Source organism: Propithecus coquereli, unplaced genomic scaffold, assembly GCF_000956105.1.
Source record: "Propithecus coquereli isolate 6110/MARCELLA unplaced genomic scaffold, Pcoq_1.0 Scaffold34, whole genome shotgun sequence".
In the NCBI taxonomy this organism is placed as follows: domain Eukaryota; kingdom Metazoa; phylum Chordata; class Mammalia; order Primates; family Indriidae; genus Propithecus; species Propithecus coquereli.
This window is the reverse complement of record NW_012149063.1, coordinates 11207390-11234041: the sequence shown is the minus strand read 5'-3', so window position 1 is coordinate 11234041 and position 26652 is coordinate 11207390. Positions and strand designations below refer to the sequence as shown.

The window sequence follows — 26652 nt, the reverse complement described above, 5'->3', positions numbered from 1 at the left end:
TTAAAGTACCCGAGGTGCCAAAGGTGGCTGTCCCAGAAAAGAAGGTGCCTGAAGTTATTCCCCCCAAACCGGAAAGTCCTCCCCCTGAAGGTAATGCCAAAGCTATACAAACTAGGGAGAAAAATAACTGTTATGTTAACTAGAAAAGTATATCTAAAAATCCTAGTACATAAATGGTGATATAATTCTAAAGAAAAAAATGGCAGTAGTTATCCACACTATCTTGTTATATGCTTATATGCTATAGACATCAATTATTTTCACCTTTTCTAAACACAAATTACAAATATCTTTGAAGTGCCTGAGGTGCCGCCACCGCCAAAGCCGAAGGAAGCCGTCCCTGAAAAGAAAGTACCAGTGGCTCCTCCGAAAAGGCCAGAAGCTCCACCTCCTAAAGGTATTTATCCTTATGTGTTGTCTGTCACCTGCTTCAGGGGGGCTGGGGAAAGAGTGTCTAGAAGGGTCTGCCAGTCTCACAAATTATATTTGCTTGGGTAAATGTGTTGTCGATATTCCCCCTTTATAGTTTCTAACTAAAAGATACTAATTTCTTCAAAGTCCCTGAAGCTCCTAAAGAAGTTGTACCTGAAAAGAAAGTGTCTGTGGCAGTGCCCAAAAAACCAGAAGCCCCACCTACAAAAGGTATTATTCCCACTCCTCTGTCACGAAAAAATGTTTTCTTGTATTCCCTACAGCCATTGTAATAGATGCCTTCACTATTCATAAATTCTAAAAATACTAATATCTTTCAAGTGCCTGAAGCTGCTCAAGAAGTTGTTCCAGAAAAGAAAATTCTCAAGACACCACCCAAAAAACCAGAAGCCCCCCCAGTTACAGGTACATGTCAGCTCAGTTCAACCTTATTCTGCAGAAGAAATATCTCTTCCATTCTTGAAAACGGTTTTAGTGCATCGCTCTTCATTAACCTAAGTGTAAAACTACTAATATCTTTCAAGTGCCTGAAGTTCCACAAGAAGTTGCAGAAAAGAAAATTCTCACAGCCCTGCCCAAAAAACCAGGAGGCCCCAGTGTCTCGGGTATATGTTAGCCTTTACTTTGTTCCGCAGAAGAAACATCTCTTCTGCTACTAGAAAACGATTTTAGCCCATTTCTCTTCATTAACCTAAGTGTAAAACTACTAATATCTTTCAAGTGCCTGGAGTTCCCCAAGTTATCTTAGAAAAGAAAGTTCCCAAGGTCTTGCCCAAAAAGCCAGAAGCCCCATTTGTCACAGGTATTTTTCACCCCGTCCTTATTCTGCAGAAGAAATATCTCTTCTGCCCTTAGAAACATTTTTAGTCCACTTATTAACCTATGTGAAAAACTACTAATATCTTTCAAGTGCCTGAAGTTCCTCAAGAAATTGTCCCTGAAAAGAAAAGAACACTGGTGCCCCCTACAAAGCCAGAAGCCCCACCTGTTACAGGTATTTGTCACTGACCTTAGATTTCAGATCTAACTCTTCTGCCCTTAAAGATATTTTGTCCTAGTGGTCTTCCTAACACTAAAGGTAATTTCACTAATATCTTTTAAGTGCCAGAGGCTCTTGAAGAAGTTATCCCTGAAAAGAAAGTAGCAGTGGCTCCTAAAAAGCCAGAAGTCCCACCTGTTACAGGTACTTGTCACTGACCTTAGGTTTCAGAAGATCTAACTCTTCTGCTGTTGAGTATATTTTATTCTAATGGTCTTCATCATTCCTAAATATAATTTCACTAATATCTTTTAAGTGCCTGAGGCTCCCAAAGAAGTTGCCCCTGAAAAGAAAGTAGCAGTGGCTCCTAAAAAGCCAGAAGCCCCACCTGTAACAGGTACTTGTCACTGACCTTAGGTTTCAGAAGATCTAACTCTTCTGCTCTTGAAAGTATTTTGTCCTAGTGGTCTTCCTAACTCCTTAAGGTAATTTCACTAATATCTTTTAAGTGCCTGAGGCTCCCAAAGAAGTTGTCCCTGAAAAGAAAGTGCCCATGGCTCGTCCTAAAAAGCCTGAAGTCCCACCTGTTACAGGTACTTGTCACTGACTTTAGTCTTCAGAAGATCTACCTCTTCTGCTCTTGAACATATTTTGTCCTAGTGGTCTTCCTAACTCCTAAATGTAATTTCACTAATATCTTTTAAGTGCCTGAGGCTCCCGAAGAAGTTGTCCCTGAAAAGGTGTCAGTGGCTCCTCCTAAAAAGCCTGAAGTCCCACCTGTTACAGGTACTTGTCACTGACTTTAGGCTCTTCAGAAGATCTAACTCTTCTGCTCTTGAAGATTTTTTGTCCTAGTGGTCTTCCTAACTCCTAAATGTAACTTCACTAATATCTTTTAAGTGCCAGAGGCTCCCAGAGAAGTTATCCCTGAAAAGAAGGTACCAGCGGCTCCTCCTAAAAAGCCAGAAGTCCCACCTGTAAAAGGTAGTCACTCTCATGTTGCTGTGTGTGATGCTGTTTGTTTGTCTTTACTTTGTCTAATCTTATGAAAACACTAATATCTTTAAAGTACCCGAGGTGCCAAAGGTGGCTGTCCCAGAAAAGAAGGTGCCTGAAGTTATTCCCCCCAAACCGGAAAGTCCTCCCCCTGAAGGTAATATGACACTCTTCAAATCAGTATTTTTTAAAAAACAAATTCTCTCCTTAGTATTGTAAAAAACATTTTGCAAAATATTTCATGTACTTTAGTCATTTCTAGCATTAAAATGAGCTCATGTCTTTAAAGTGTACGAGGAGCCTGAGGAAATTGCTCTGGAAGAGCCTCCAGCGGAAGTTGCGGAAGAGCCAGAGCCTGTTGAGCCTCCAAAAGGTACTTGGCAGGCCGGCTGCCAGGTTGCAGCAGCCACTCTTTCCCCTCCTTGCCCCAACAATTCTGGGCCTTCTGAATTTTTGTCTTGTTTTCTTGCTCTCTTCACTGCTTCTCAAACATAAATTCTAATACCTTTAGTGACTGTGCCACCTAAGAAACCTGTCCCGGAAAAGAAAGCACCTGCTGTTGTTGCCAAAAAACCTGAACCACCACCAGTGAAAGGTATTCATTGCCACTAACTTCCCACAGAAAAATGTCTTTAAATGTCTAAAAATGTTATATTCTGCTGTTCTACTTTACGATTTTCATTTGTCATTGAAACTGTGAGTTTAAAAACTACTAATATCTTTTAAAGTGCCCGAGGCGCCCAAGGAAGTCGTTCCTGAAAAGAAGGTGCCTCGTGTGGTTCCCAAAAAACCAGAAGTCCCACCTGCTAAAGGTATGTGTTAGCTATGCACTGTTTGAGGGCGGTGGATGCTGCCTGCAACTCCTAAAAGTGTTTTGTTCTATGTAAATATGATGAATGTTTACTGGTGATTGTTCATCATGTTAAAATACTAATATCTTTAAAGTGCCTGAAGCTCCAAAAGAAGTTGTTCCAGAAAAGAAAGTAGCCGTTCCCAAAAAACCGGAAATCCCGCCACCTAAAGGTACATGCCACTAATGAGATTCTGCAGAAAAACCTTCTGTCTTGATCTCAAAAGTCACCTATTATCAAACCCTTTGTTAGCCAGTTCTCTTATATTCATAACTACAAACTGTTATTCTGGATTTTTAGAGTTGAAATGATTTTTGATAACATCGTTGACTTTTTTTATATTTATTATAATCATTGGGAGAGTTTACTAACACGGTTTTGTTAATAGGCCACATTTTCTTCCCCACTGTGTGACCTTATTATGAATTTTGTTCTTGGATCTGTCCCTGTGTTATTTGAACAAAACATGAAGTAGATATGGTATAAAGTTCATGCACTTCTCAACTACCCATAAGTAAAAAACTAACTAATACCTTTAAAGTGCCAGAGGTGCCAGAGAAACCTGTCTTGGAAGAGAAACCAGCTGTTCCTGTACCTGAGAAAGTGGAGTCTCCTCCCCCAGAAGGTACATGTGAGACCATGAGTGAGCTTGCCACTTGTGACTATTTCTAATTTAAGCTTTGTTCTTCTTCTTTCCTAACTCATTATCTCTTGGTCATTTTCTATCCTTTGATTATTTGTCTTACTTCATCATTCTAAATTAGCTCCGATCTCAAATCTATTTTGAGTTATCAGTCAGCAGTATCTACACAGGTCATCGTAAGCTGTATTAAAAAAAAAAAAACTTCTCTAATGTACACAACAAGTAAGACGGGAGCACTAATGAGTATAAATGACATTAAACACTAAAAGGGCTCAAATCAGTAGACACAGAAGTCAGTGCAAATGAGGCAGATTGCATCTTCACAAAAATAAGAGACTACATTAATTGCAACAAAGGAAGAAATCAAGATTACTATTCATTGTGTTTGGTGTTTTGTGAATTTTGTAATATTGTTCCACACATAGAAATAAAATTAACTAATATCTTTAAAGTATATGAAGAACCTGAGGAAATTGCTCCTGAAGAGGAAGAGCCAATTCCTGTTGCAGAAGAGGAGGAACCAAAAGCCCCATCTCCACCTCCAGAAGGTACAAAGCAGGACCCACTACATGGGAAAATACAAAGATTTCATTTTTGTGTCTAGTATATACCTTCTTTAAGGTAAAATGTCAATCTCCTATTTCCTTGCTTGAAATTTGACTTCATTGACCAGAACAAAAGTTACTTGCAAACATAAAACTTGGGTGCTACAATGTGCATACCAAGAAATACATGTGATTTTTTTATTCATTCATTAGTATTAAATTTTTCATTGTAATCATCTCACTCTAAAAGAAATTCCTATCATTCAAGTGCCTGAAGAGCCCAAGAAGATCGTCCCTGAGAAGAAAGTTCCTGTCATCAAAAAACCAGAAGCTCCACCACCTAAAGGTACTTATGTTAAAATAAATATTTACTTAATTTTTGTGTGCTGTCCAAAACTTTATACTATTTCTTTATTGTGTGTTGTGCTGTATTATGTATTTGTCAACTGTTATCTATATGTTGTGGTGTTGAATAAACTTATAAAATTAATGTGTATATGTTACATCTTACGATTTTATATTGTTAAATGTTACTAATATCTTTAAAGTAGCTGAGATGCCAAAGAAAGTTGTCCCAGTGAAGAAGGTCCCAACTGTTAAGAAGCCAGAAACACCACCAGGTAAATGTATTTACATCATCACTGACATCATAAGAAAAAAAGTACTTTAATATCTTAAGTTGTCCTCTTTTTGTGTAATTAGGGACAAAAAATGTCCTTATTTTGTTCCACTAATTTTAATGCTGCTTCATTAATTATGGATTTTTTATCTTAACATTTTTAAATCTTTTTAAATACTCTTTTTAAAATAAAACTAATATCTTCGAAGTGCCTGAGGTGCCCAAGAAACTTGTTCCAGTAAAGAAGGAACCTGTGCCTGTTACCAAAAAACCAGAAGTCCTGCCAGAAAAAGGTACCTACCATGAAGAACAAATACATATTTCTCTGACTGCTATGTAAGCATTTTAGCAAGAGTTCTTAGAGCAAAACATACTATGAGTTTATTCAAAACTACATTTCACAGAAAGAAGGGGAAAATAATGAAGACAAAGAGAGAAAATGTGTCAGATAAGTAGGAGGGAAAAAAATGAATGAGGTTCAGTTGTGCCATCATGTATTACATGGTTACATGTGGTAAAAGAAGACCTTTTCCCACTCAATGTGTAGGACAGCCTAATTCAGCAAATTTTGTTGAACGTTTACCATTAATAAGACGCTGTATTAGAAAAATTAAGACCTGATCCTGTCTTCAGACAGCTTAACTCTGGTGAGAGGATAGAAAGATAACACAACTCTAACACAGAAAGGAGGTGATAGCACTTACAGAGTACAAAGCACAGAAACACAGAGCCAGAAAAAATTAATTTCAGGCAGAGGCAATATGGAAAGCTATGTGGAAAAAGATAATTTAAATTTTGTTGGATTTTCACATGTAGAAATTGAGGAAATGGTATTGCAGGCAAAGGGAAGAGCATATTGAAAGGCACAGAGGTAGAAGGGTCTAGAAAATAGAAGGACTGTCAAATAAATTTACATAATTTGAGTATGGACTGATTGTGGAGTATCTTGAAAGATAATGCTGGATAGAAAGACGGGGGTCATATTTTGGAGTACTTTGGATGCCAGTATAAGGCTTAAACTTTATTCTGTAGGCAACAGGAAGCTTCAAAGGTGTTGAAGTAGGTATACATATTTATAGGATTTGGGCTTTAGAAAGATAAATTGGCAGCAACTCAAGCCTTTGGAAGATAGTGTAAATAGTAAAGAGCCATTGCAATTATGAAGGTCTTTAAGAGTTGGAAAGATCAGTGGTGGTAGAAATGGGAAGGGGGTTGTATTTGAGAGAGATGGAGATTGAGTTGGCCTCTGAATATTGTAGAAGCCAATAGGGAAAGTGAGGAGCCCAAGATAATTGTAAGAGTTGAATCTAGATAGCCAAGAGAATGGTTCATTGGGTCTCTGAACTGATACTAGAAGAAGATAGTGAATATATATTTTCATTTTTCAAGTGTGGACATTAGGAATGTGCATTAGGAGCTTAGGAAAGAGATCTGGCCTAGAGTTGTAGATCTTGAAGTCATCCACATGGAAATAAGAGTTGAGCGTGCTGAAATGATTACTCAGAAAATGCAGAGCAATTTTTTTTAAGTGTCAAAGTTAGACCAGTGGAGAACACCTTCATTTAAGGATATATAAAGGATAAGAAGCATATGAAGAAGGCTGAGAAGATTCATTCACAAAATTAGGATGTCCAAAAGAGTGCCATGCCTCAGAAGCCATTTTCCCCATGAAGTCTTGGTAGATGAAGATCTTTCCCCTATAATCTTTGTGTGCTCTTTGCAGAATCTTGCACATCTTATAAATTCTTAATAGTAAACCAAATCATATCTTTAAAGTGCCTGAAGTGCCCAAGAAAATCGTCCCAGAAAAGAAAGTGTCCGTGCCTATCCCTGAAGAGCCAGCGGCTCCACCTGCCCAAGGTACATGCTGCTCTATAAATCTTGGAAAGATGACAGTTGTCTCCATCATCTTGCTTTGATTGTACATAGGTCTTATGTATTTGTCTGTCTCACGTATTCAAGTTATTGCTATTTTGGGGTCATCTGAAGAATATGTCATAGAATGTAACTAAGTCGATACATAACTTAGCAGCTGCAGTATTCTATTCTGACTACAGTCTAAAATAAAATACTATGTTTTTTAAAGTTGAAGAGACTCCTGAGGAAATAATATATGAAGAGAAAGCATCCATAACCATTGGTAGAAAAGAGACTCCCCCTGTTGAAGGTATACATATACATATATATAAATCTTTTTAATCTCTTGAAAACTCCTATTAGAAATACAAAAGTATTTTTAGGGTGACATTCCTTCTTGAAATTATATACAAAAGCATTCTGACACATTTGACCACTTTATTTTTCAAATAGTTATAGTCTTTTGAATTAGAATCTTTAATTTGATTATTCTTATTGGTAATTATAAGCTCTAAAAGGTACAGTTAACTGAAGCAAAACTGGGATAATCGAATTGGATCCTGAAATGATAACTCAATATCAAATTTTAGAAGTCATCTCATTTGCCATCAATATACATTGAATAGTTTCCAGTTATTAATAGAAAGTTCAAGTATAAGAAAATGGGAATCTTACCTCTTTTCCTATGCAAGTGAATTTGCATGAATTGTATATTTTTCTTTTGGCAACTGTAATCTTTGCATCTATGTGAAACTTGTATGTGTCTTTATGAAGAACTTTACATTACAATCTTATATCCTTTGTCAACATTCTTTAAAGAACGTGAAATTGAAAAGTATATTGAGCCTGAAGAACCTGAACCTGAACCTGCACCACAGCCTGAAGAAATACCAGTACGAGGTATTGGATTAATTGGACTTAAATCTTCATCATCACCTTCTTTATCTTGAAATGCGTGTTGTTTATGTTGTTCCACGTGTGTAGTAGGTCTCTTTGCATCTGTATGTAAGGTCTTCTTTGTTTTAAGTGTGCACCACATTCTTATTTTTCCATGTCATTTGTACTGTCTACCTCATGTCAAATGTGGCTTGTCTGGGTGCTTCGTTTGTTGTTCTTATTGGTGCCTTTGCTATATTTCTCATCATCTGTGCACAGTGTTGATATTTTTATGTTTTATGTTGGATACCGTTTTATGTTTTATGTTAGAAACTTATATGTCTAAAAAAGCAAACTTTTTACTTCATATATGGGTATATGTAAATATATTTAAATTTCTACCAAATATGTTATATATCCACATGCCAACATATACATATACTAATACTTTTGAAATACTCTTTCAAGAACCTGAACCTGAAAAGAAAGTTATTGAGAAACCAAAACTCAAACCAAGACCCCCACCTCCTCCTCCTGCTCCACCCAAGGAAGACTTGAAGGAGAAAGTGTTCCAACTTAAAGGTATAAAATGCCACTTCCAAAGTCTTATTAATCTGCTTCAAACTCTATCCAACTATCTGAAATGATGCTTGAACGAGACATGTGACTCTTGGAAGTGTGTACTTTCAGATATGATTGTGCTGTGAGAGTGCATAGAGACGTGTGTTTTCTGCTGCCCCAGGGTCCCTGGGTTGCCTTGTCAAGCCGTGCCTGCTGCCCCAAATGTCAGAAAGTGAACTGCTAATGTCATCCTGGACATCTAGATGTAGGAGCTGTCCAACTAACTTTCTTATGTGGAGTGGGAGAGTTTTCTGATTTCAAAGCTTGATTGCTACGCTTATCTTTGAGGTCTTATGCACGTGGAATGTTTAAGAAATCTTTGCAGGATATTTTTAATATTGCAGTAACAATTTATACAGAAGTCAAAATTTTGTTCTTAAAGAATTGCATGTGCTTTTAAATATAAGTAATATATTTATGGGGTCCAATAGCTGATATGTGCTCACATATCATGAAAGGAGCACACATGAATGACCTGTCACTGTTCTCTCACTTTCTTTTTTATTTTGTTTTTTGCAACTTAATAAAAACCCAATTGCATTCTGTGGTGGTTTTCAGGGTAGCTGGAAAGAGTGGTTATTAACGCACTTTGTATCCAGCATCTCTTCCCATTATTAAACTTCCCTTCATTCTTCTTGTTTTGATTTTTCTTTGAATCGACACAATATTACTTAATTTAAAAAATATCAATGTCTTCAAATGCTGTAATAAACTGACAGACACATATTATTCTTTTTGTTTTAATAAAAATTTGTCTTATTTGTGACGTCATGAGATTCCCTAATCTAAAATAATCTAGATGTATTCTTACATAAGCATTTTTCCCATCCTTAGCTACGCATCTACAAAGCCAGAATCTTCCAGAGTAAGACATTGCTTCTGGTGATTCTTGCCCCTCTGGCAAGTAGGGGCACCTTCCAGCATTTTAAGTCAGATATAGAAAAGGGGGCACCTTTTAAAAAGCCACCCATCTGTTGACTAAGTGTGTGTCCATTTTTCTTAATGTAAAATGTATACTCAAAGGACATTTTCTTCCTCATGTGAAGAACAAAAATTGTCTTCTCAGCCAGTCTTTAATTTGCTACTCAACTTTGGAGCAAAACCAATCTGTTTTCATGGTTTGAATGTTTCTTGGATGTTCCTTGGAGGCTGTTCTTGGCTGTTATTAATACTCTCGGGTTATAAGCAAAGCTTGGTTTTGATTCTTAGAGTAGAAAATTAATCATTTGCTTCACATTAAATATACAAATAATAAAAGTAAGATCATATTCTTTAAAGCTGTTACAAGGAAGAAAGTCCCTGAAAAACCAAAACCTGAGGTTCCAGAAAAAGTGGAGCCCACACCTCTGAAAGGTATTTCACAGGCTGGAAAATACATTCCTATGTGGTATCCCTTCATTGCCTCCTTGCTTTTTCTGCCTCCCTAGAATGTTTCTCTCTCTCTCTCTCTCTCTCTCTCTCTCTCTCTTTTTCTCTTTCTCTCTCTTTTAATGATCAGAGTAGTCTCATTCATTTCTTGTATTTTTGTGGCTTTTATGGTCCTGGCTCATAAGTGTTGCTTTTGTCTCCCATCAATTTCATACACTATATGGATAGATAGTACTTACCTTTGTCTCATCCACATATGTCTTTTTGCATTTTCCTAAACTTAAAAATATCAGATTTTACTGGTTAGCTGTAATTGATATCAGAAGACGTCTTAGGTTAAAATGCTGAGAGCTAGTAGTAGAAAGTTTTGGTATTTCACCTGAACATCAGCAATTTAGCACTAAAAGAAGTCATATCCTCCTTCTATGTTATTAAAATGATTCATAGGGATTTCCATATGACTTTCCTGTCATTCTCTTCTCACTGACTCCAAGACATTCTCTCAGAGGTACAGAACTCACAATTTTGAAAAATTTCATTATCGATGCAGGTCATTTTTCAAAATTTATTTTTCTTTAAACAGTATTTTCCCAATATAAAATTAGACCCTAAAGAAAAAGAAATGAATCATAAAAGTCTAAAAAACATTTATCAAAAGTAAACTTATTAATTTTTCTAGTAATTTTACTGGGTAGCAATGTTCTGTTTAAGTAATCAACACATCCAGACCCAGAAATTGAATCATTCTTGATCATTCTGAAATTCTGGAAAAAATCATCAATATGAATGTACATTTCCTGATTCATAAAGTAGAGATTGTAAAATAAGGTTATCATGGAGATTAACTGGTAAACATTAAAATGGCATGTAATGACATTTAATGACTTTAAAAATGACAGCTATAATGGTGTGTTCTGCACCTGAGTCTCAAACATCAATAAGATCTTAAAAATAAAATAATAATATGGAAAAACAAATGCAGATATATTTTCACTATGTCCGTTATATAAGTAAAGGAAATATATATTATGCCATCTCCACTTACATCAATTAGATGCATAGTCTTCTCTCTGAATTCAATCAGTAAAAATAGTTATACATTAAGAACATTGATAACTCTAAAATAGTGAAGACCAGCATAATTTATCATGGATAAAAAAATTAATGTCTAACTGTAAAATTTTTACTTAAATTACTTGACATTAGAAAAAAATGATTATTTAAAATAAAATACATATTTGCCTTTTATATGTTTTAAATTTTTGAAGTAAGAGTTAGACAAGGTTATCTTTATTACATAAAAAACTGTTTAACGAAATGTGAATATCTTATTTAAAGCATCAAATGGGAAATCTTATAGAAATATCTAACAAATTCAGATTTCATATAAGCGAACAAATAGTTACATGACACAAATAAATAATGTTTTAAATTAGATTTTAATTGACATAAGTAAAGAGGTAAAATGGTTCAATAATCACCAGATGTTTTCTTTTTTTCCCCCATTCAAATCCATGAGAGCTACAATAGCAAAAGAGGCTGCTCTATAAAATAAAATCATCCACCATGCTTGGTATGCACTGTAGACACAAGAGGAAATTAATTTAGAATTCATTGGGTCACTTAGTTTAAATTTAAGAACATTTTCTTATTCATGAAAAATGAGCTTCCAACACCAGCTATGAAATTCTATAATTCCATCATTTTAAGTTAGTATTATTTCAAAAAGGAAACTTTAAGAAAGGTTCTTTCTCTTCTGTTCATAAAGTGAGATATGGCCCCTCCCCAACATCAAGGTCACAAACCAGATCTCTTGGTTTCTTCTTCCATCAGTGGAGAAGACTGATGATGGCACTAACACTTGCCAATATCATTTTAATGTATTTAATGGTCGGGAGGAACCAATGTAGATTTGGGCAATCTACAATTGCAGGTCGGGGCAAAGATGCTGTCAAGAACCCTGTAATTTGATGAAAGATTCATAAAGTCAGTACAAAACAACATCTTCTACATTCATTTAAGATGAATATATTTGCCTGCAGTTAATGTAATTGAATTTCATCACAAGGTTATACCGATGTTTGCAGAGGAAATAGCTTAAAGTGTATTTTTTTAAAATTCTGTGATATTTATATGCAACTATAATTGTTACTTGATCCACTAGAGTTAACTAGTTTAAGAGAGACATTTTTCTTGTTGAAATCCCGTTTCTATATGCATTCACTTCAAAATTTGAAATCATATTCTTTTAAGTGCCTGGAGTTGAAAAGAAAGTTCGCAAATTACTTCCTGAACCTAAACCTCAACCGAAGGAAGAAGTTGTTCTAAAAAGCGGTATAGTATTTTTCAACTGTCTATCAGCTTTAAGAACGTGAAAAAATTGACTTGAAAGCTTACAAAATGTTTCTGTCTCTTGGTTTTCTTTGAATTAGAGTCCCCATTTATCAAAATTTGTTTGTAGTTTGATGGAAAATTAAGAAGACTATCATTTTCAAATCTTTTTAAAACGAAGACAGAAATTTTGCAAGCATTCACAGTATTTTGAAATTTACAACGTTAAAAGGCATAACTAAATTGATAACATTCTAAACTAACAACAAAAATGACCATGACTGCCATTTTTATAACCAAATTATGTAGTAAAATACACTAAACCTATTAAATACTTTACACAAAACTTTTTAAACTTAAATTCAGTATTCAGTTTTAAAGTGTGACACAGGATCACCACAACTAATAAATACATTTTTTAAAAACTGAACATTTCTTTCCTACTAATAAAATATTAAATAATTAGAAGCAAGATATTCAAATGGAGAATCAAGTTCTAACATTGTCTTCACATAGCATTACTGATTTCTAGGCCACATTTCTTTAGATACCTCTGCTTAAGTAAACTTTCTACTTATTTACATACTCATTAAATTATAACATTAAATTATTATTAGAATTTGTTACTATTCAAAGTGTTCATTTTGTGTTGGAGCTATTTCTGCCACAGACTTGTCTCTGATTAGATTTAATTAAGATGACTTAATTAGAATATTATTTTTAAAGTTTTATTTTTTACAAAAAAGCATTTTTAGTGTAAATGCTAATTTTCCAGAGCACTAGGTCGCATGCTTTTCATTCTCATTGCTTTGTACATTATTTGTATTTGTCAAGCTTATTCAACATCTTCATTGGTTTGTCTTGGTTTACATATAAACCTTTTTGTCTTTAAAGTTCTAAGAAAGAGACCTGAAGAAGAAGAACCTAAAGTAGAACCTAAAAAAGTAGAAAAAATTAAAAAACCTACAGGTAGGAATCTCAGTGACAACTTGTGAAATTATTTTTTAACAAAATGGACATTTAACAAAAGGTTTATCTTGTAAACATAAATGAAGCTAAATATAAACATAGCTTCGTATTTCATCCGTGATGTAGTCTATGTTTTCCATTGTCTGCTTTCTGTTTAAACATTTGTGTAGTAATTCCCAAATCCATTCATGTATTTCTCTGTACTTCATTCTTATTATTACTTTTCCACTTAAGTTCTTCCAGTGGAAATAACTGAAATAATCAAGTTGGCTACAGAATAACTTCATGGGAGGGTGTTGGCAAAGGTTTCATAAAATCTGGGAGCGTTGTAAGTGGGTTGGTTTTTATTATTAGCCTATGCTCAAAGGGTGTAATTACTGGGAGCTATTATAGAAGTGATTCAGAAAGGGAGAGCTAATGGGGATGGGGGGCAAAGGGATAGAATAAAAGAAAGAAAAATAAACTGAGGCAGAGTAAAGGAGAGAAAATAGAAATTAATTGATAGACTATAAGGTATTTTAAATAAAATCAATAAAGCTTTTGAAATATAAATTGTTTAATCTGATATTTCAGATGAGTTGATTTCTAAATATTCAAATCTTAACACTACAAAATAATCTTATTATCTTAAAGTACCAGAACCACCTCCAAAAGCCGTTGAAGAGGTTGAAGTGCCTCCTGTTACGAAAAGAGAAAGGAAAGTTCCTGAACCAACAAAAGGTATAAACCTACTATTGGCACTTTCTTAGTTGTTTCTAAAAATGCAAATATATATCATTTAAAATATCATTACACTGGCATCAAGATTTAAACACATCACCTTAATCTGGTCATCACATATGGCTTAATTTTCTTTACCATTTCACTCTCTTGTGCAATTGGCTAATAATCACCTAGTTGTTAAATAAATTACTAGGAAAAAATGTATTTACAGGCAATGAGATGAAGAACAACATTAAAACCCATAAAATTGCCTAACTGTATTTTCCAAGTATTTTGTTTAAAATGAAAAATAAACTTAGATCAAATACTTGATTTGATAACTACATGTATATAAATTCTAATATCTTCCAGGATATGTTAAGTCTATTTAATTTTGGTTTTGATTTTGTGAAAAGCTTCAAAAATACTATAATAACCTGCTCATTATTGTGAATTTTTTTAGTGCCTGAAATTAAGCCAGCAATACCTCTCCCTGCACCCGAAGCAAAACCAAAGCCTGAACCAGGTGAGCAAGCTTATCCTCAATGTCAACAGCATATTCCTTCATGATTCATTCAAATAATGTGTAGTTAATAAGAAATAGTAAGTAAAAGTCAGCATTTATCAAATGATTTATAATGTCTCTATATGCTTAATATATTGTTCTCTGAAAAACTAGTTATTTGAAGATTTCAAAGTTATATCAGAAAAGGCAAACAGGCCACCAAATAAGCTTTTAGGGAGTGATAAATAGAGACATTAATATAATGGACATCTCTCTACAGAAGTGAAAATAATCAAACCACCTCCCATGGAGCCCGCACCAACGCCCATCGCTGCCCCAGTAACAGTTCCGGTGGTTGGAAAGAAAGCAGGTATTTATCCTGTAGTTTTCTTTTTGCTAGTTTATTTTGATGGCTTAATAAAAGTATTTATACTTGATTAAAATTCAAGCCCTAAATTATGTTGTAACATAGGCATCATTTCAATGATGGGTGTTTATGGTAAGTTCCCACCTTTTCTTTATCTGATATACTTGCCTGCAGTGCACCGTTTCTTTCGTGTGTTTTGGGGATTAAACTAAAGAGACAGATGCCCTCCAGCAGCATACATACAGGAATCCCCCAGAGCTTCAGATTTCCTCATACCCTAGAGGAATCATTTCTCATTTTTTAAAAAGACTGTATATTACGATAATGAAAAAGTTCTGGAAATGGATAGTGTTGATGGTTGCACAACATTGTGAATGTACTTAGTGGAACTGAATTGTACACCTAAAAATGGGTACAATGGTAAATTTTATATTAGGTATGTTTTATAAAAATAAAAAAGAAAAAATAAGACTGCATAGTTCAGCCTTTAAATGTATATAAGGATTTAAATCAATAATAATTTTCTTAAATGTACTAACTTAATGATACAGATATCTCAAGTCCAAACTTAAGGTACTTATTAGTTGTGTATGAACTATTTAGTAGTTCCTCATCTAAGTGATAATTTAAAAACCAAAATTGATTAGATCTGTAATTATAAATCATTGATAAATACACATCCTAACTATTTACCTCTGGCAAGTTGCCTAATCTTTTAAAATTTTTATTTAAAATTATCTCAAAATATTCGGGTTTTTACTGTGTTTAGTGACATGAAAAAATATACTATGTTCTTTTTACGGTAGCTTAATTGTTAATATTTATACTTTGTCACTGATGTTTATGATTTGGACGTTATTCTTTTAAAGTTTTATAATTTCAATGTGGTACTTTTATTAGTCAGAAAATAGTGATAAACTGCCATTGGGCTAATTAAGTATGTGTAAAAATAAAGCTGTTCTCACATCCTCTAGGGGCAGAAGCTGGAGAACTAGTTCTATAGTTTATACTGTCCCTACATTAATAATTGACTCAAACTCTAAATGTAGAAACTCTCTTGCTTCTGCCTTATTTCATTGTCTAATTAAGGAAAATCTTCAAAGGAACCCATGTATGTATGGCACATAGACCCTTTTTTCCTTAGTTTTCTCTGGATTTGTTTGTCTGCTCAACTCAAACACAAAAAGAAAGGCTTTTAGTAACTTCCGGGACATTTCCCTTTTTCCTACACTGATTGACAAAACTTACTTCTTTGGTTCACTTAAGTTCAAATAAGTTGACAAAAACTTATTTCTTTGGTTCACATAACTAACACATATGTAAACACATAAAATATTTTATATAGCTAGGCAAGAGCAAAACTCTTCCTCACAGGGCAACAGTGAACCTTCCAAAAATGGGAAGAGAATAAAGGCATTTGCTGAAAGAATTTTTTAATCCTAAATATATTGTCTATTTAGCTTGGTCTCATCAATCTCATGAGAGATTGCCTTCTTGGAAATATTAAAGTATTCTCCATAAAAGTCATATAAACGAAACCAACTTCTCTATGCATTAATATTTATTTAAAAAAAGAGCATGATTCACCCTGTATAATTTTCTGCTAAACATGAAATAAGTGTGAAAATGGTTTAAATGCTGAGTTTTCTTTTTATTTCAGAAGCCAAACCTAAGGAGGAGGCTGCCAAGCCAAAAGGTCCCATCAAAGGTGAGATTGAATTTCCTTGTACCTGTATTGTAACCTTTCACTCTGTGAATTTCCAAACTTTATGATAAAGGGAAAAAAACTTCAAAATGTATAACAATCTTTATTATTTCTAACTGAATCTGCTAAAACTAGCATGTTTTCTGATATTTCAAATAATATATTTCTAATATGCAAGTAGGTATTATATGTATAACCAACTATATTTTAGTATCATGAATCCTATAAGTTCTTAGCTTCATTTTTCATATGCATGATATTTAAACATGGCAGATAAAATAATTAGGCATTAATCTGGATATATTATACATAGGATTAAAACTTGAGAAAATGAAGAGCATTTATTATTCACGGATTCCTCATACCATCTCATTTTCCTGTCTGAAACAAGGCAGTATAAATTCAATTGACCTTTCAATTGCCTGGTCTTTAATTTTCTGTTCTTGTCTTTTAATTGCTTCATGGCTGGTTTTATCCAGCAGGCAGCCAAGTCTGCACTTTCTGACTCCTATGGAGATGCCACATCAACTTTTCATTTTACTTTGAATTAGGTGTAGCCAAAAAGACTCCTTCACCAATAGAAGCCGAAAGGAAAAAGTTAAGACCAGGAAGTGGTGGGGAGAAACCTCCTGATGAGGCACCATTCACCTACCAGCTAAAGGCTGTGCCACTGAAGTTTGTGAAGGAAATCCAAGACATCGTCTTGACTGAATCAGAGTTCGTTGGCTCTTCTGCAATCTTTGAATGTTTAGTCTCTCCCTCCACTGCAATTACAAGCTGGATGAAAGATGGTAGTAATATCCGTGAGAGCCCAAAGCACAGGTTCATCGCAGACGGTAAAGACAGAAAACTGCATATCATTGATGTTCAGCTTTCCGATGCCGGCGAATACACCTGTGTTTTACGTTTGGGAAACAAAGAAAAGACCTCCACAGCTAAACTTGTTGTAGAAGGTAACTTCCAGCCATCTGAACATGGTCTATATTAGACTTTAATACAATAAACCTTAGTAGCAACTTTTACCACAGTTTTAGACAAAATCTCTTATTTCCAAGTTCTATTTCATTGGAAATGTTGTACATATTGAAATATATTCTGAAATTCTCCACAGAACTTCCTGTGCGTTTTGTGAAAACACTGGAAGAGGAAGTCACAGTGGTCAAAGGACAGCCATTGTACTTGAGCTGCGAGTTAAACAAAGAGCGCGACGTGGTCTGGAGGAAGGATGGCAAGATTGTGGTGGAGAAACCTGGTCGAATCGTGCCCGGTGTCATTGGCTTGATGCGGGCCCTGACCATCAACGATGCAGACGACACCGATGCTGGAACGTACACAGTTACTGTGGAAAATGCCAACAACCTGGAATGCTCATCTTGTGTAAAAGTAGTAGGTTAGTACTTTGCTGGGACATTTCGTTCTGCTTATTATGACACTAAAAAAATGGAAGAAAGGACTTTGTTTTCTAATATCAGAATAGCAGAAGTCTTGTACCTTATATAAGAGGAAGAATATCAATATATCATAGCAGATTAATTATGTTCAGTTTTGCATAATTTTTTCTATTTGTGAAATTTACTAAGGAAGTTATTTCTCTTACTTGTTCAGATCATAATCCCTTTTCTGATCTCATTTTCATACAGAAGTCATTAGGGATTGGCTGGTGAAACCTATACGAGACCAGCATGTGAAACCCAAGGGGACAGCTATTTTCGCCTGTGACATAGCTAAAGATACTCCAAACATTAGGTGGTTCAAAGGTTATGATGAACTACCCTCGGAACCAACTGATAAGACTGAAATACTAAGAGATGGAAACCATCTATTCCTCAAAATTAAGAATGCTATGCCAGAAGATATTGGTGAATATGCAGTGGAAATTGAAGGGAAAAGATACCCTGCAAAGCTGACACTTGGAGGTATAAAAATCTTACCTTTTATTTTGAAAGATAAGTTTTGTGTATGCATAAAACAAAATAACACGTCAAAAAACACAAAAGCAAAGCATTGTTAGATTGTTTAAAGCGTTATGTTACTTCATCCCTGATGAATACAGATCGTGAAGTTGAGCTGCTTAAACCAATAGAGGATGTTACCATTTATGAGAAAGAAAGTGCAAGCTTTGATGCAGAAATCTCAGAGGCAGACATCCCTGGACAATGGAAACTGAAGGGAGAACTTCTAAGGCCCTCACCTGTAAGTAATCTCCCATTTTAAGTTGTTAGTCATGTAAAATAACTATATCCTATAGTCACTTTTGACATTCAGATTTGTTTTAATAATAGTGGAGTTACTTTGGGCTTCTAAAGTCTCCAAGAAGGGAAGGAATTTGATGCAGTATTTGTGGACAACTTGGACAGTTTTTGTACAATTTTATGACAGGAGACGTTCTGCTTACTTTTATTAGTAGTAATTTTTTAAAGTCCATAAAAATCTGTATCTGAAACATTTCTTCTCCAGGGGATTTTATCTCTTTCGAATGCTAACTAAACTTTGTTTTTCAGACTTGTGAAATCAAAGCAGAAGGTGGAAAACGCTTCTTAACTTTGCACAAGGTCAAACTGGACCAAGCTGGCGAAGTCCTCTACCAGGCCCTTAATGCAATTACAACCGCCATTTTGACAGTGAAAGGTACGGGGCTTTTAGAACTCCTGGAGTGGCCTCAACTTCATTTCACACCCCTTTGCATTCTGCAAAACCTCACTCTTAATGTTTGATTTTTCAGAAATCGAACTTGACTTTGCCGTGCCCCTGAAGGATGTCACTGTTCCAGAAAGGCGACAGGCTCGATTCGAATGTGTCCTCACCCGAGAGGCAAATGTTATATGGTCTAAAGGACCTGATATAATCAAGTCATCTGACAAATTTGATATCATCGCCGATGGAAAGAAACACATTCTTGTTATCAATGATTCTCAATTTGATGATGAAGGTGTCTATACGGCTGAGGTGGATGGCAAGAAGACCTCAGCACGGTTATTTGTTACAGGTAGGAGAGTTGATGAGATCTGTGATATCCCATAGGTAGGCATACAAATATTTGACTTTAAAGAGAGAACATCAGGTTCTAAAAACTGTGACAATCAGTTTTTACTTTCCCTAATTTACTTTCTTAGGTTACCAAAACAACCCCCTTTTTTTAAATGGAGCTCTTTTTGAAAAGGCCAATAGATAAATAAATGCCATGTGAAATGGGTCCCTTTTACTCAGGCAGATTAGAATAGAATCTTTCCAAAGGTAAATTTTGTTTCTGAGCATATTATCCATGCTTGTGTTGCAGGTGTAAGACTGAAATTCATATCACCTCTTGAAGATCAAACAGTGAAAGAAGGTGAAACAGCAACTTTTGTTTGTGAGCTTTCTCATGAGAAAATGCATGTAGTCTGGTTCAAAAACGATGCCAAACTCCACACAAGCAGAACGGTCCTCATCTCTTCCGAGGGCAAGACACACAAATTGGAAATGAGAGAAGTGACACTGGACGATATCTCTCAGATAAAAGCCCAAGTCAAGGACCTGAGCTCCACAGCACAACTGAAGGTCTTAGGTAAATGTGACCAGCCATAGCTAGATAACCGGTTTCTGGGTGGTGGGAGTGCATAGTAATTAAATATTCTGCAACCTGTTACTCTTTCATAGACTTTAGTTTTCACATTCTTCTGATATATGCGGAACGTCTTTTACAGAGGCCGATCCCTACTTCACTGTGAAATTACATGACAAAACTGGAGTCGAGAAGGATGAGATTATCTTGAAGTGTGAAGTGAGCAAAGATGTGCCTGTGAAATGGTTCAAAGATGGTGAAGAGATCGTCCCTTCGCCCAAATATTCTATCAAGACAGATGGCCTGCGCCGCATCTTAAAAATCAAAAAGGCAGAACTTAAAGATAAAGGGGAGTATGTGTGCGACTGCGGCACAGACAAGACAAAAGCCAACCTTAATGTTGAGGGTGAGTTACTCAAAAACACAAAATTTACCCTATCTGAGTCTGCAGTTTATTTGTTCAGTCGTACTAACAAAACTTTGTATAATTTCAGCTCGACTAATAAAAGTGGAAAAGCCTCTGTATGGAGTAGAACTGTTTGTTGGTGAAACAGCCCGCTTTGAAATTGAGCTTTCTGAACCAGATGTTCATGGCCAGTGGAAGTTAAAAGGACAGCCTCTGACTGCTTCTCCTGTAAGTCATGATTAGCTGCTCATACAGGAAGAGGGGGTGTTTGGCTGTTCAGGGTGAAGAAAGGTATGAAACCATTTGATGATTTGTAGGAATAACTATTTATATAAATGATGTTCTTTCTTTCCTTCTCACCCTCACTCCAAACAGGACTGTGAAATCATTGAAGATGGGAAGAAGCATGTTCTGATCCTTTATAATTGTCAGCTGGATATGACAGGAGAGGTTTCCTTCCAGGCTGCTAATGCTAAATCTGCAGCCAATCTGAAAGTAAAAGGTATGCGCCAATTGTCAGCCGCCATTTTTGCAAGACTTCTTGATAAGCCCCTGCATCCATCAGGGGTCATGAATAGAAGCATATTCTGACTTTTTCCACTGGCGTTTTTTTTCAGAACTGCCTCTTATCTTCATCACACCTCTCAGTGACGTGAAAGTCTTTGAGAAGGATGAGGCTAAGTTTGAGTGTGAAGTATCCAGGGAGCCCAAAACATTCCGTTGGCTAAAAGGAACTCAGGAAATCACAGGTGATGACAAGATTGAGCTAATAAAGGATGGCACTAAACATTCAATGGTGATCAAGTCAGCCGCTTTTGAAGATGAAGCAAAATACATATTTGAAGCTGAAGATAAGCACACAAGTGGCAAATTGATCATCGAAGGTAAATACTTTTATCAAATAGGCCACCCCTAAAATGATTTTTTTGCTTTTATTTTTATAGAGAATAAAGTACTAAATTAATGAGATCTTTTTTTTTTCTTAATAGGCATCCGGCTTAAATTCCTCACCCCTCTCAAGGATGTAACTGCCAAAGAGAAGGAAAGTGCTGTGTTTACGGTGGAGTTGTCCCACGATAACATCCGAGTTAAATGGTTCAAAAATGACAAGCGCCTACACACCACCAAGTCAGTCTCAATGGATGATGAAGGAAAAATTCATTCAATCACCTTCAAAGACCTGTCTATTGATGACACCTCCCAAATTAAAGTAGAAGCTATGGGGCTAAGTTCAGAAGCTAAACTCACTGTGCTTGGTAGGTGCTTTATAAAATTTAATTTTATTGTATTAAATTCAGCAGAAATTTGTGGAGAATCTATATATAAAATAGTCTTCTAAGTGCATTTTGCATGAAAGCGGCCCCAATCCTTAAGCAGCTATCACATATGTTATCAGGCTTATTTCTAAGACGCTTTTACCTAAAAATATGAGGATGTTAAAGTAATGAAGATACTAGCTTAGGCCCATAAAATGGCCAGTTAAAATCAAAATTAAAACTCTTGATCAATTATTGAGCCCTGTTATGTTTAAAATAGGAATATATAAATACTTTCTCTCTCTTCACTTTATCAAAATATTTCAGAGAAATATTTTTGAGTTTCTAATTAGAGAAGATAATACAGAACTTACATTAATAAGCCTCATTGTTTTTCTTGGCCACAATATCAAGAAGATTAAGTAAGAAATCTAACATATATAGACACTATTAAAGACAAACTATTAACTGATTTAGAAAACTAATAATGTGAATCTGAAAACTTAAAGGTAAACTAGACATAAAAGAGTTGCTAAAAAATTAGAAATTCAGCCAAATAATGGAAGACCACATAATTATATTTGAAGCTAAATTTCACAGTGTCTTTTAAACTACTGTTAATGCAATATTTTAAAACACAATATAGATGGATTTGATCTTGATAACTCCCATGCATGGATTCCCTTTCTAATATTTAGAGAACTTTTGAACATAAACATGTTAAATGATTGAACACTTGGTACAGTTTTAAAATATACCCAGAATTCTGTGAGTTGCCTCTTAAACTTTGCAAGAGATGATCATTTCCCTAGGTGGTTAATAAAATTTTTTCATTTATACTTTACTTGCAGAGGGAGATCCGTATTTTACAGGAAAGCTTCAAGATTACACTGCCGTAGAGAAAGACGAAGTGATACTACAGTGTGAAATTAGCAAAGCAGATGCACCAGTGAAATGGTTTAAGGATGGGCAGGAAATAAAGCCATCCAAAAATGCTGTTATTAAGGCAGACGGCAAGAAGCGCATGCTAATCCTAAAGAAAGCTTTGAAATCAGATATTGGACAGTACACCTGTGACTGTGGGACAGATAAAACCTCAGGAAAACTTGACATTGAGGGTAAGGAAATTTCCATGAGTTTCTTGAAGCCACTGGAATTATTTCTGCTAGAGGCTAATGGCACATGCGGGCCCCCTTCGCTTTTCTAGATCGGGAAATTAAACTGGTGCGACCCCTGCACAGTGTGGAGGTGATGGAAACTGAGACGGCCCGCTTTGAAACCGAAATCTCTGAAGATGATATCCATGCCAACTGGAAACTCAAGGGAGAGGCCCTACTCCAAACACCTGTAAGGCTATTTCTGAACTTGTCAACACCTAAAGTAGCTGTGTGAAATATTATAGAAAAGGGCAGGTGAAAGTCAGAGTGCATGCAGGACATTTAAAACATGATAGCAGGTTTTCTGTCAGATTGTAAGCCAAAGAGAGGCATTAGGGTCTACGAATGGGTTCAAACAGGCACACCTGCATTATTTGATCCAGCAGAGTGGGTGCAAGGTTGTAGATAGTCTGTGTTGCAGCTAGTTTGTTCGGAATTATACAGCTAAAATAAATGTTGCTTTCCTGATAGTACCTATAAGCTTTATTTCACAAAAGAAAGAGCTCAAAGTTATACAAAGTTCCTTCAACCTTTAATTTGTAGCAGACCTTTAATTATGAGATTCTATCCTTAGGGAAAAAAAATCTCAGAAAAAATTATCTCCTATGAAACTCTTGTTCTTTTTTGGTACAGGATTGTGAGATTAAGGAAGAAGGCAAAATGCACTTCCTTGTTTTGCACAACTGCCGCCTGGACCAGACTGGTGGGGTAGAGTTCCAAGCTGCCAATGTTAAATCTAGTGCCCACCTCCGAGTTAAGCGTAAGTATGGCATGTTTTTGCTGAAAACTAAACAGTTTTGCAGAAAAATGAATGTGAGCAAAATTAACGTGAATTATTTAATTAGAAAACATATTTAAAGTACAAAAACTGGCTTTCTTGTATTTACTTCTTTGACATCCCAATACAGAAGTGGTTCAAATTCTAAAGTTTTGGAAATTTCATTGACCCTGCCATTTGAACAAAAGAAAATTTAGCAAGTCATATTTTCCTAGTCTATAATTTTTTTCATTGAAAGTAAGTATACATATAGTAAGAATCTAACTCAGAACCAGTAAAGTTGTTGTATAACTGCAGCACCATAAAGAAAACCTTCGCTGTGTGGGCATTTCAGACTCAAGAAGAGAGGCAGGGAACATTAGGCTGACATTTTTGGAAGGTGCAAATTGTTTGATGGATATGGACAGGCTCTGAGATTGAGGGCCCCTGTCCTCTCCCAATCAGAGTCTCAGTTATTTTGGAAGTCACATACCTTATGTAGCAAGGGGAACTTGATGCCTGGCAGAAGGACAGATGCAGTGCAGATTCTTGCTGACCTTGTACATCCAAATCAAAGGGCCCCTAACAAATAGCCACTCTCCGGTCACCAGCTCTCCCCGTCTCCACACCACGAAGCCACACTCGCATGGGCGTTACAGTAGCGGCCAGTCTTGTGGCTCTTTCCTTCTTGAAGAAAGCGACCATGGAGATTCATAACTAAGTCTGCATTTATTCTTTTGGAATTACAAAATGAGTAACGCAAAGCTGTTTCTTTCCTCTCGCAAAGCACGAGTCATTGGTCTTCTGAGGCCTCTAAAGGATGTCACCGTGACTGCAGGGGAAACAGCCACCTTCGACTGCGAGCTCTCTTACGAGGATATCCCGGTGGAATGGTACCTCAAAGGGAAGAAACTAGAGCCCAGCGATATGGTAAGAAGCAGGCGCATGGTTGCTACCTCTTCCTGGTCCTTTTCCTCTCGGGTTCTTCCGCTTTCTCTTGTATGTTCCGTATTCTTTGCTCTTTCTAACTTCCCTTCCTCCACCTTTCCCTTTTTCCTCCCTCCTCTAACCTGATTTTTGCTAAAATTGTAAAGCAGATTTTTCAAATTTTTGTTGAGTTTAACCTGATATTTTTATTGAAATAGAAATAAAAAGTTAAAGTATGATCAAGTTTTAGTTTTTTGAAGGAAAGGCAAACACTTTTTAGCTAGGATAAATTATCACTGATAGTTTGTTTAATTAACCAGAAGATAGGAAGGATCAAAAAGGTTTTCTGCAACAAGTTTTAACGTGCAATGTGTTCTGCATACTAAGTTTTAAGACAAATTCTCTTCTTGCTATCTAGTGTTCTGCATGTAAGGGGATTAAGAGGAGAAGATTGAATTCCATTTCAGGCAGTAGATCAAGTAGTTCAGATAACTCCTGGGCAGATTTGCTCTTCAAGCATTTCTCCAAAGCTATTTTTAACCTTCAAGTGCTTTGAGCTGTGCAAATTCTGGAATGCAAGTGGACTATTTAAAGTGCAACTGATGGTACTGACAAGAAAGAAGGGCACTGTGGTTATCCACATGTATGAATGAATATATTTTAAGAATTTTTGGTAAATAGCCAGCTCCCAGTGTCATGTTTTACTAACATTTTCTATGCCCAAGATTTTACCCATAAGCAAAATCTAAAGATTATTCAGATAGGCCAAAATACAATTTGCCTAAATTGACCTATGTATTTTGTCCCCCAGAAACAATGTTATGTGTTTAAATTATCTTGATTTTGAATTCTTTAAATAAAATATATAGAATATGTCCAGCATGGGTTGGAAATAAGGCACAGGACAGTACATTTTTTCTATGCCATTTCCCCCCAATATTTCAGAAATAATATTGAGTATAGTATCAAGACCTCAAAACAAATCAAACTTTGAAGACATAAAGGAATATAATTAAAAAGGGATTCAGTTTAACAAAGAACCATAAAGTTGATTAAAGTATTAGAAAGCAATGCCTTTAAGCAACTGCCTTAAAACCAACCAAAAAACTAATATTCTACCAAAGTAATTACAGGGTATTTCAATAACAGTCATTTGATAGTTAAGGTCTGCCTGTTATACAAACCATAAGGAGAACTTTTTGGTCTCCTTTTTTTACCAACTAGAAAAACCAGCAGGACATTCAAATTGTAGCTTGAAAATTAAGTTGTGTATCAGAAAACCTTCCTTACAATGAGGTCTTCTAGGTGATGGTGGCATCTCTACCTTTATTTTAAAATTTGTTTTCCCTATTAAGTGAGGTTTAATTAACTTCATGTCTAAAAATAGAGAATTGGCAGGGCACAGTGGCTCACACCTGTAGTCCCAGCTACGTGGGAGGCTGAAGTGGGAGGACCAGTTGAGCCCAGGAGTTACAGGCTGCTGTGAGCTGTGATCATGCCATTGTACTCCAGCCAGGGTGACAGAGGGAGACCCCATCTCTAAAAAGAATAATAAAATAAATAAATAAAGGCAGAGAATTGGGTGACTTTTCACAATTCTTTCTAGTTCTATAAATTCATGATTTGCATATAGAAATACTGCTTAGGGACAAATGATATTATTCTTTAGCTACTAAGTATCTTCTGGTCAAATTAAAAGCTTTTTATTAAAAGATCAGTCTTAGTTCTAATGTAAAAACTGTACTATTTTAATTTAAAATGTAGACTTCTAAGAAATCTTATTCACATTTCTCTTACTTAAAAAAAATCTCTTATTGTTGCTAAAATTTTTTTCTGGTATAAAAAAGGATCAGGTTATAGGACCACTTGTGTCTCTCTTGGCATGGGAATTTTAATCCTTTACTCCAGCCACCCAAAATACTTCAGCCTTTTATGAACTTGCTCCTACATTACTTAAATGTCTCTTTTCAAAAATAACTCAAATATAAACTTTGAAGTAACAAAATCATGTTATTACATTTTACAGGCTTTATTTAAATTAAGTCTATCAGAACAAACTTTTTCTTGTCAATTTAATTCAGGCCTTTAATCTTCACTTTTTGCAAATTTTTAGCCTCCAAAATTACAACCAACCAAACAAAACCAAGTTATAAGAATAGGAAATGTGAAGAAAAAAAATAGGAATGAGTTGTTTGCCTTTTTTGTTTTTCTTTCTTTTCTTTCTTTCTTTCTTTTTTTTTTT

The 26652-nt window shown here is 35.4% G+C and overlaps 1 protein-coding gene across 1 annotated transcript in view; it reads left to right on the top strand.

The window, feature by feature from the left end:
- TTN (titin) overlaps positions 1–26652 on the top strand; it is a 274373-nt gene that overhangs the window by 147251 nt on the left and 100470 nt on the right. Inside the window, exons 156-190 of the mRNA XM_012650762.1 lie at positions 7–90; positions 1921–2004; positions 2312–2395; positions 2481–2564; positions 2697–2780; positions 2919–3002; positions 3136–3219; positions 3353–3430; positions 3800–3883; positions 4354–4449; positions 4715–4792; positions 8267–8380; positions 9698–9772; positions 12041–12121; positions 13013–13087; positions 13721–13807; positions 14253–14315; positions 14575–14664; positions 16322–16369; positions 16918–17319; positions 17478–17756; positions 18007–18282; positions 18420–18559; positions 18868–18994; positions 19089–19352; positions 19644–19910; positions 20050–20313; positions 20402–20541; positions 20689–20815; positions 20931–21197; positions 21303–21569; positions 22421–22687; positions 22777–22916; positions 23360–23486; positions 24271–24413. Coding sequence (XP_012506216.1) covers positions 7–90; positions 1921–2004; positions 2312–2395; positions 2481–2564; positions 2697–2780; positions 2919–3002; positions 3136–3219; positions 3353–3430; positions 3800–3883; positions 4354–4449; positions 4715–4792; positions 8267–8380; positions 9698–9772; positions 12041–12121; positions 13013–13087; positions 13721–13807; positions 14253–14315; positions 14575–14664; positions 16322–16369; positions 16918–17319; positions 17478–17756; positions 18007–18282; positions 18420–18559; positions 18868–18994; positions 19089–19352; positions 19644–19910; positions 20050–20313; positions 20402–20541; positions 20689–20815; positions 20931–21197; positions 21303–21569; positions 22421–22687; positions 22777–22916; positions 23360–23486; positions 24271–24413 — 5054 coding nt within the window. The remainder of the gene's footprint in view (positions 1–6; positions 91–1920; positions 2005–2311; positions 2396–2480; positions 2565–2696; positions 2781–2918; positions 3003–3135; positions 3220–3352; positions 3431–3799; positions 3884–4353; positions 4450–4714; positions 4793–8266; positions 8381–9697; positions 9773–12040; positions 12122–13012; positions 13088–13720; positions 13808–14252; positions 14316–14574; positions 14665–16321; positions 16370–16917; positions 17320–17477; positions 17757–18006; positions 18283–18419; positions 18560–18867; positions 18995–19088; positions 19353–19643; positions 19911–20049; positions 20314–20401; positions 20542–20688; positions 20816–20930; positions 21198–21302; positions 21570–22420; positions 22688–22776; positions 22917–23359; positions 23487–24270; positions 24414–26652) is intronic.